The 10661-nt window shown below is 40.3% G+C and overlaps 1 protein-coding gene across 1 annotated transcript; it reads left to right on the forward strand.

The window, feature by feature from the left end:
* Positions 1-1327: 1327 nt before the first annotated feature.
* On the forward strand, positions 1328-9838 carry LOC145501171 (uncharacterized). The gene is made up of 4 exons (XM_081480709.1): positions 1328-1664; positions 1936-2316; positions 5091-5763; positions 8286-9838. Exons 1-4 carry the CDS (start codon positions 1328-1330, stop codon positions 8833-8835), a joined length of 1941 nt encoding a protein of 646 aa, XP_081336835.1. The 3' UTR covers positions 8836-9838.
* Positions 9839-10661: the final 823 nt, after the last annotated feature.

Genomic DNA, 10661 nt, shown 5'->3' on the forward strand with positions numbered 1-10661 from the left:
GGAGTTTCTGATTGGTGCAGCTTGACCCTGCCTGTCAATTGTCTGTCAGTCAGTTTCATTTCGTTTGTGCGGGTAAGAAACATGGCAAACTCTGTCGAAAGTGATGTTGTTAGTTTCGATTCCGCTCTCGAGGTATCTCTCAAGCGTTTATGTGAACTTGGAATGTCTCGCAAATTACGAACGGAGCAAAAAGACGCAATTTCCACACTGGTATCCGGAAAAGGTCTGTTGGCAGTGCTACCCACTGGCTTTGGGAAAAGCTTAATATTTACGTAAAATGGGGTTGACTAGCCTACACGATTTCTACAGTTCGTGACATTTGCACATTTGCCGTTCTCTGTTCGGTCACTTGACCTTTCTTGTCGCTTCACTCGTGTTCATGAAGGGCACTTCATGTTGTGTAATAAGGAGGAATTTTAAGCGGAGTTGAGCCGTTAGATCGTGCTATGGCAAATTTTTATAAGTCAAAGGTCTGCATGGTTTGCGCTGTTATCTGCATGTTGACTCGTTGAGTTTGACACCTCTGTAATTTGCCACATGTTTATGCACTGTTTAGGCTCATTTCTATTGCAAGATATGCTTTTAAGTCTCCATGAATTTGCTTTTGAGGGACAAAATATGAAATTTACTGTGAACATGTTGCTTACTTGCATTCTATATTGTGACACCGGGCCTGGCTGTGACTAGAACTGTTTACAAGCACAGTAGGTAGATCCTTATCACGGATATCATATTTGTTCTCATACAATTTCCTTCGGAGACGCTGTAGCTTTACTTTGAGAAAGCTATACGTTTGTCTAGAGACATTCTTATGTTTCTTGCAGCTATCTGATCGAGCTTATGTTTCTCTTGCTCAATGTATAGGTTTATTCCTCCTTTGGTTGTTCTGGCACCACACAATTCAAGTGTAGCTGTTTACGCGCAAGTCCCGTTAAGGCGGGGGTAAACATGAAATTTGGTCAGAAAATGCGATTTTTTTTTTCTTTGAGCCATCTAAACCTTTATCATTGAGGATCGTTTTGCAGCTGTTTCAAGCTCTAGTTTGTAACCGTTTTGCCTCTGAGCTTTTTATTGACGCGCAGTAAAAATAAACAAAGCCGTTGCCATGGAAACGCATCTGTGTGTTTAGTGGTTTTGGGCTCTTTTTATGCTTTTGTGTCACCCCTGCGTTCCAAAACACACAAGGCTTGGTTGAGAGGAACTCTGTGCTTGTCTACATGAAATAGAACTCAGATTTTGCATTATGGGATAGGATTTGGCCCGCGCAAAATTTTGTCAATCGAATTCAACCTTAGGAAACTCGTTGTTACAGCTAATATCGTTTAAAATGGCTGGATACAAGAAAAAAAATGTATATAGAAAGAAAAGGAAAAGAAAGCCATTCTCGGGAGTACCGAAACAGGCCAAAAGGCAGAAGAAAACCACCAAAATCGTCGATCCAACTCCGAGCACTTCTCATGATAATTGCTCTGACACTGACATTGAATTCGAAATGGAAGAGCCCATCAGTGCTTCCAGAAAGAAAATGAAGCTGCAATCGTCGCTCAACGATTCCTCTGAGCCCATTGAGAGTGAAAATGATATGTTTCAGGGACAAGGATACCGGCTAATAGACCTGGAGAGACTTTCCTCGACACTCTCTGAAGCACATGTCTGCGAGGGAGGTAAGACATTTTTATTTTTAACTATTTTTCTTACACTCGTGTAGTTTCAGGTAAGCTACTACATATGTTATTTGGAAGTGTTTATGTTTAGTTCGAAGTACAGTAACTTATGTTGGCGTAGGAGGTAAAGCATGGGTTTTTCTACATAATTAGTTTGAACAATCTCCACTTCAATATTGCAAGAATTAGGGCTGTGTTTATACACTTGTTTTAATTGCAGTCTACCTTAGATAAGAAAGCCCTAACATTCCTTTCTGTATTTATAATTTAGGTACTTTAACTCTTCAAGAGAATGAATCTGGAAGAAGAGGCCTAAAGAGTGAGCTGTCTGCTCAGTGTAGCTCTTGCCTAGAGGAGTCACCTTTAGAGACATCCTTTTTCATAACCAATAGAGGAAAATCTGTGGATGTCAACAGGCACATAGTTTACCACTCCATAGAAACCGGTGGTGGATATGAAGGACTACCGTCGTTCTGTAACATAATGAACATGCCGTGCCTTTCCAAGCCAGCATATTACCAGCATGTGGAGACAATTCTGGATGCTCTGGAGTTTGAAGCCCTGGAGGACATGAGAGCAGCTGGACAAAGGCTTCGCGAGCACATTTTGAAGGAGAGTAGAGAAGAAAATACTGACACAGTTGAAAGGCCGCGTGCAAGAACGTCCCCTAGATTTTTTGGCCATTTTGAAAGTGGTCAAAAATAGCTGAATTTTGGCATGTAGGCTTCGTTGTACCTCAGAAACATTGCTCTGAATTTTTTTTGGCTGGGGCGCTCTTCGTTCTCGAGAAATAACGTATGCAAAAAGCTCAGTTTTCCAAGTGGCATCTTTTGGAGATCTTTTGTTGAACAAAAAACAAAAGAAACATTATTTTGTTGAACAGCAAACAGGCAGACTGTTTATAGTGTATTCCACTGAATCTTAGCTGTCGTAAAGTCAAAGGAAAATAGTATATAGAGCGGAAATCTGGGAACAGATTGTTTACATCGGTTATTGTGACGTAAACACAACACGTGAATCGATCGAGCGGCAAACGAAATACCATCGAACGAAAAACAGATGTGCCGCATTAGAACGCTGTCAACTAATATCTTAAGCATAGTGTTAAAGTACCTTGTGTGCCTGCCTGGTGGTTGAGAGGCATCATAAAGCCTCGATAAACCCGTAAGTCGTCAGCACATTTTAAAGAATCAAAATGTGTTCTGAAACTTCGAAGGTAGCTGATATACCGTAATCGTGTTATCGGCGTTCGGAGTCAGATCGAGCCAGGCAGCAAAGTCCAAGAGCAGTTCTTGCCCAAGAAAAATACCCTCTCGTGAGTTGTCGCCCATTTGCCAAGCGTTGCTAGTGTCAAAGTTTGGAAAGCAAGAACTGGTTTTTGACTTATAAAATTTCTCTTGTATCAACCGCCATGTTTTCCTGCGCACGAGGTGTAAAGACCCTTCCCGCCATGCATTGCGATCATGTTCTGCTCGCGTTTCTCAAACTGGTAACTAGATTGTTTCGGCTTTTTTCATTTAAAGGTAATAATGGCCAACAAGCAGCGATCGATTGTAACATAGATCTGTGATCCAGGTTGCGTTGATTTTATTTCATATCGGCATGATTTGTAGTGTTTTGAACTTCTGGGATCAGTGGACATGCAGATGTATGGAGACCAGTACGTTGCACAGACGGGTTAATTTGTTAATCTGTTAGGCAGTGTGTGACATAAAGCTATGATCGCGTTTGTCGAAAAATATGTATTTATCTCGTGATTTTAGCCATTTAAGACGTTGCTGTATTTAGAAAAGTGCTTATTTGATGTTTATTTGTTCAGTGCAGATAATCATTGTCCCAGATAACCAAAGTAAGTTCCAGATGTTAACACTATTTTCCGGCCGCCATATTTTACCTATTTAAACCTGAAATCAACATTTTTCAGCTTATACGTTGCGTGAAATTAACATTTTGCTGTTTTCTAAGTGAAATCAACATCCTTTCCGTCACGCGTTACGTGAAATCAACATTTTTACCTGTTTAGACCTGAAATTAACAATTTTTAGCTTATAAGTTGCGTGAAATTAACATTTTGCTGTTCTCTAAGTGAAATCAACATCCTTGCCGTCACACGTTAACGTGAAATCAGCATTTTTACCTATTTAGACCTGAGATCCACATTTTTTTTGAGCTTATAAGTTGCGTGAAATTAACATTTTGCTGTTTTCTAAGTGAAATCAACATCCTTGCCATCACGCGTTAACGTGAAATCAGCATTTTTACCTATTTAGATCTGAGATCGAATATTTTTTAGCTTATAAGTTGCGTGAAATTAACATTTTGCTGGTTTCTAAGTGAAATCAACATCCTTGCCGTCACGCGTGAACGTGAAATCAGCATTTTTACCTATTTAGACCTGAAATCAACATTTTTGAGCTTATACGCAGCGTGAAATCAACATTTTGCTGTTTTCTAAGTGAAATCAACATCCTTGCCGTCACACATGAACGTAAAATCAGCATTTTTACCTATTTAGACCTGAAATTAACATTTTTGAGCTTATACGTTGCGTGAAATTAACATTTTGCTGTTTTCTAAGTGAAATCAACATCCTTGCCGTTACGCGTTAACATGAAATCAGCATTTTTACCTATTTAGACCTGAAATCAACATTTTTGAGTTTATACGCTGCGTAAAATTAACATTTTGCTGTTTTCTAAGTGAAATCAACATTCCTACCGTCACGGGTTAACATGAAATCAACATTTAAACCTTTTTTGACCTAAAATCGACATTTTTGAGCTTTTATGTTACGTAAAATTGACATTTTGCTGCTTTCTAAGAGAAATCAACATCCTTGCTGCCGCGCGTTAACATGAGTCAACATTTTAAGCACTTTTGACCTGAAATCAACAAATTTGAGCTTATATAAGCTGCGTGAAATTGATATTTTGCTGGTTTCTAAGTAAAATCAAAGTCCTTGCGGTCGCAGCAGGCTGATCCTTTGTTATAATAAGCCGAGGCAAGACTTCGACTTATAACAAAGGATCGGCTGTTTATCATAACAAAGGCCTGGCTTCGTTTATTTGAAGGACTCGGCGGGAAAAGGGCGTCAGGTATTTTAATCAAAGGTGAACTTTCTCGAAAACGCTCCAAATTTCGCATGCAGTTTCGTTCAGGTATTTTAAGCAATGTCCCGTAGTTTTCGCGCTAAAGTTCGCTTCGTTCTCGAGATATTGCGTATGCAATAAGCCACTCGGTTTTTCCAACCTGTGTGCCTTTTTTGCATACGTTATTTCTTGGGAACGAAAAGCAACCCAGCGAAAAAAACTTCAGAGCAATGTTTCTCAGGTGAAACGAAGCCCACATGCCAAAATTCAGCTAGTTTTAAGCACTTTCAAAAATGGCCGAAATATCTAGGGGACGTTCTTGCACACGGCCTTTCAGTTGTGGATGCAGCAGTAAGTTTCGATGGTACATGGGCAAAAAGGGGCTTTACCTCTCTCAGTGGAGTTGTCTTTGTGCTGTCAGTAGACACTGGAGAAGTTCTTGACTACCATGTCCTATCCAAATCCTGCCAGAAGTGTTCACTTAAGAAGGGACACTGTAATTCAGATGATGAATTTGAAGAGTGGCAGATGGAGCACATTGCCTCAGGTGATTGTGACATAAACTTTCATGGCAGTTCCCCAACCATGGAGACAGAGGGAGCTAAAGTCTTATGGAACCGATCACTAGAGAGACACAAAATCAGATATAAATGGATGGTCAGCGACGGTGACAGTAAAGCCTTCAGTGCAGTGGAAGATACATATGGTGACCACTGTAAAGTTGTCAAATTAGACTGTGTTGGTCACGTCCAGAAGCGCATGGGGAAGCATCTTCTCAACTTAAGGGCACGGACAAAAGGAAAGCTGGCTGATGGTAAGCCTATTGGAGGTCGTGGTCGTCTATCGGAGGAAAAAATCAAGCAAATTCAAAGATATTATGGTCTAGCTATTAGACAGAACACTCTGACCACAGCCAATCCTTCTGACAGAGATGTTAATATGGCAGTATATTCTATGAAAAAGAATGTAATTGCCATATTAAACCACTCCGTTAACCCTTTGCGTACCAAGTGGCCATATGTGGCCACTTAAATACAGGCCCCATTCGGGCATCCTTGAAAGAGGGATTTTAGGGGCTGGAAACTAATGCTACATTTTGGTTTAGACTACACAAAGTAGTTCTTCAGTTTTTTCGAAAATTTCTTCAATCGAGCGGGTTTTTAGCGAATTTTGCAAGTTTTCTTTTAGTTAAACGTTTTGAGCGAGGTGATTTAAAAATGGCGGCTCTTCGAGATGATGCTACACTAGATTTTAGCGTTCAAAACGATGTTGAAATTCAATTTATCGACGAAGAAGACTTCCCACTTGCTAATTTAAACGAGCACCGAGCCTCTGATCAGGAATTTTACTCTGGTGCATCTGAATCAAGCTCAGAGGATTCTAGTGAAGAGTCCGCAGAGGATGAAAACACTGAGACTGAAGTGCAATTTCCTGAAGAATGGTCAAGAACGGTCGAACGCAGAGTAGATATTGACTTCAGTGAAGAACCAGGAATACCGGTAAATGTCAACAAAAGAAACCTGAAATGTTTGGATTTCTTTGAGCTCTTTTTTACACAAGAGGTATGGCAGTTGTTAGTTAGTCAAACTAATTTGTATGCAGAGCAGAAGAGAGGGCCAGCAGAAAGCTCTGCATGGTATCCAGTAACAGAAGATGAAATGAAGGCTTGGATTAGTCTTTATCTAAATATGGGGCTGGTAACTAAACCAAGTCTTAATTCTTACTGGAGCACTGATCCCATCCTAAGTTCTCCTTTCTTCCCATCTGTGATGTCCAGGACACGTTTCCTGCAAATCTTGCGGTACTTGCACTTTGCCGACAACACCCGTGCCCCCCCAAGAGATTCTGAAGATTACAATAAGCTGTACAAAATTCAGCCTTTCCTGGATTTGCTTATAGCAAGGTTTCAGGCAGTTTACACACCTGAGAGGCAACTTGCCATAGATGAGATTTTAATTAAGTTCAAAGGCAAAGTGCACTTCAGACAATTTATTCCTATAAAGCCAGGAAGATTCGGGATAAAGGCTTTCACCCTTGCAGAGTCCAGCAGTGGTTATGTATTGAATAGCAAGATTTACACTGGCAAGGAAAACAATGAGGTTCAGAGAGATTTAGGGAGGAAGGCAGTTATGTCTGTGTTGGAACCTTATCTAGATAAAGGATTCTATGCCTTCATGGACAATTATTATACATCTGTAGCCTTGTTTGAGGAGCTAGAAGTAAGGAAAACACTTGCATGTGGCACTGTAAGGTCCAACAGGGTACACTTGCCAAAGGAGATTTGTGGTGTCAAAGAAAAGGCAGTGAAAGATCTTGTAAGATGGCAGTGTCTGTACAGGCAAAAGGGAAATTTGACTTGCGTGACATGGCGTGACAGGAAGCCAGTTAGTGTTTTAGCTACCCTTCCCACCAGCACAATTGACTCAAGCACAGTGCAGCGGTCAGTCAAAACAAACGGGAAGTGGGAAAAGAAGGAATTCAATCGACCAGGTGTAATTGACCTCTACAACACCTACATGGGTGGCGTAGATGTGTCTGACCAGAGAAGTGTTGCGTATGCTAGACTAATGAAGGGGTCAGTCTGGTATTACAAAATTTTCTTTTACATGATAGAGGTGTGTGTATCAAATGCACATATTCTCCACACCAGGTCACAAAATCATGTCAGTAAAAGAGCTCTAGAGTTTAGAATGCAACTGATCAGTGGATTAGTTCAAGGCAAGTGCTTCCGGAAGGACACAGGATTAGTGCAGACCCCTGTTCCTATCCCTGATATAAGGTTCAATCGTGATCATTTTCATTACCCTGTAAGTAACGAAACACGATCAACCTGCAAGGTGCATGTTCAGAAAGTTAAAACAATATACAGCTGTGCCATTTGTGGTGTGAGAATGTGTCCTGAGCCATGCTTTCAAAGATACCACACAATGCAAGACTATTTCTTTGAAGATGAAAGTCGAAATGGCCCCAGGCGGCTGAAAGAAGGAAGAGGGAGGCCATATCAAAGAGGGAGAAGGAGAACATTAAGAAACTAACTCTGTATTGCTTAAGAGCCTGTTTATGAGCTACTGAGGTACAGGATTAGTGGTTGTATAACCCACAGAGGAACTCTTTGTATCTTAAGAATATTTCTTATGATGTTTTTATTTTAAGAATTTTTTCCTTGTAATAGGAAGTTATAATTTGTCTTAAATTCTCCCAATTGGGGTATATTGCCCTAAAAAATATTGCTTATCCCTTGAAACATTGTAGAAAGTTGATTAGGATTGGAAATAGTTGGATTTTTTTCTTGAGAGCAAGTGATTTCAAATTTTCTTTAAAAATGTACATAATTATGAAAATTATGCCTGTCATGACGTCACAATTTTGACATGTCATAATTTGTATACTTGACGTGAAAGAATATTTAATGTACTTTCTAAATATATATGGTTTTATAGGGTTTTATTGTAAAGAATGAGCTTGACAAGCATTTTTGTAATATATACTCATTTTTGGGACAAATAAATACCACCCCCCTTGGTACACAAAGGGTTAAAGCTCAAGACTTAGCAAAGCAGCATAGATTTTGTCCTCCAGGCGAGAGCTCTTGGTGCAAATGGCAACAAGATCAAGCCTCTGGAACTGCTACTTATAAAAAGGATGAGTGCCTGCCAGAAATTTTTCTTGAGTTGCTGCGCCCAACATTTATGACACTAAGCGAGACAAAGCTTCTTGAAAGATGTGTTCATGGTACAACACAGAACCGAAATGAATGCATCAATTCACTGGTTTGGGTTCGGTGTCCCAAACACAAGCACCATGGGGTGAAGGTCATCCGCTGTGCAGCCACGTCTGCTGTTCTGCATTTTCATGGTGGAGCTGCCAGCAGGGAGAAAGTTATGGAGAGGCTTTCAATACCAGCTGGAAAATTTACCAGCAGAGCTTTGCTTGCAAGAGACAGGAAGCGACTGCAGAAGTCAGACCTTCAGGCCAGCAGAAAACAGAAGAAACGTCGTCAATCAGAACAGCTGAGGCGAACTCGAAGAGAGGAGGCTCTGCGAGAGGCAGAGGGTGTCACCTATGAAGCTGGTGCCTTCTAGGCTCTCCCTGTTGAACTTACAATTGTATTTGGTCATATGAACTTTAAGCCCCTTGATTCTGTGTAACTGACAAAAGAAACTCTTCTGGAACTTTATGTGTGAATTTCCGAAAACATATATTTTATACCTTTGAGAAAGGATATCTCAGGATGTATTAGTTCAATTTGTCTGAAATTTTCAGGGCTCTATATTCTCACTGAGTTGAGTAGGATGAGCCGACAGTTTCTAAATAAGTCAAATATTAGGCAAGTTATTGAGAAATCTCATCCTTAAAAAATTTTGCTGAACTTTGAACTGGCGCTGTGCCCATAATTTTGGTGGATTTGAAAATTCCTCTGCTTATCCAAGAGAGTGAACCCTGTACTTTGTGTTGACACTAGAACCACTTCATTCCATAAAATATATGAGGAGTTATCTTTTCTCAACACTAGATTTTTCACAGCATGTGGCTAACATATTGATCTGGTATCAAATTACAAATTTGTGTAGGGCATTTGTGTATTTTCAGAAAGTGTGATTCCTAAGCTTTCTTCTGATATATAGTTTTCTATGGTTCTGAAATATAGTTGTGGTATTACACTTGTTTGAAAAAAGTGCCTATTTTCATGTTTACCCCCACCTTAACTGTTTTGCGTGTTTTATATGCCATTGTTCGGCTTAATTCAGGCAAGACCATGGTTTCCATCCTCCATGTGGATCTCATCAGTTGTCGGTATTTCTAAAATACTCTGTACGTCTGAAGTCGCTAGCGCAACACGTACCTCTGTGAGAATGCAAGTCATCCTGCAGCTTGGCACAAACTTCTCGTGGTGTGTACCCTTGTGAGACTTCCGGTGTCGAGAAAACTTCAGTTTGATTGGTTACCTGCTCATTTCCGGAAATGTAGTGAAGCGCAACAAATCAGGAGGTGTTTCGCATTTTAACGGGCTCTTCGGGCAGGCGTCTTCTCATTTTTCCCCTCCCCCATCCCCACCGTCTAACATGGCGGTCAAAAAAGGCGGTCGCAAGGTTGTAACGCTAACTCGCCCCAATAAGACACCTGCACTGCAGGCTAAATCGTGTGAGGCAGAGGCTTCATTAACTAGTGAGGATGAGCTGTCTGAAAATAGTAAACCCAATGTGAACACTGCTACCACAACATCAGCCTCAGGAGGTAAAGAAAAAAGAAAAGGCAGGGAGAATATTCCTTTCCATTTGAGTGCTTTTATGTTCATGAAAAGTGTGAGGGAACAGTGAGGATTTATTTTCTTATATTACCGAAGAATTAAAACAATAAGAAAAACCACATTCCATGGTCACTAATTGAAGAATTTCCATGTTTTTGCTGTTCTACAGTTGAAACAAACCCTGTAGGAGAAGAATTGTGTGAGGCAGAGGCTTCATTAACTAGTGAGGATGAGCTGTCTGAAAATAGTAAACCCAATGTGAACACTGCTACCACAACATCAGCCTCAGGAGGTAAAGAAAAAAGAAAAGGCAGGGAGAATATTCCTTTCCATTTGAGTGCTTTCATGTTCATGAAAAATGTGAGGGAACAGTGAGGATTTATTTTCTTCTTATAATACCGAAGAATTAAAACGGTAAGAAAAACCACATTCCATGGTCACTAATTGAAGGATTTCCATGTTTTTACTGTTCTACAGTTGAAACAAGCAGTGTAAGGGAAGAATCATGTGAGGCAGAGGCTTCATTAACTAGTGAGGATGAGCTGTCTGAAAATAGTAAACCAAATGTGAATACTGCTACCACAACATCACCCTCGGGAGATAAAGAAAAAAGAAAAGGCAGTGCGAATGTTCCTTTCCATCTGAGTGCTTTCACGTTCA

This window comes from Orbicella franksi, chromosome 10 (assembly GCF_964199315.1).
Source record: "Orbicella franksi chromosome 10, jaOrbFran1.1, whole genome shotgun sequence".
In the NCBI taxonomy this organism is placed as follows: Eukaryota; Metazoa; Cnidaria; class Anthozoa; order Scleractinia; family Merulinidae; genus Orbicella; species Orbicella franksi.

Excerpts from the sequence above, each read along its gene's own strand:
- LOC145501171 (XM_081480709.1), top strand. The coding sequence starts at position 1,328 with ATGGCTGGATACAAGAAAAAAAATGTATATAGAAAGAAAAGGAAAAGA. Across the intron at positions 1,665-1,935 it reads AGCACATGTCTGCGAGGGAG|GTACTTTAACTCTTCAAGAG; the intron begins GTAAGACATTTT and ends TTTATAATTTAG. Across the intron at positions 5,764-8,285 it reads GTTAACCCTTTGCGTACCAA|GGTTAAAGCTCAAGACTTAG; the intron begins GTGGCCATATGT and ends TGGTACACAAAG.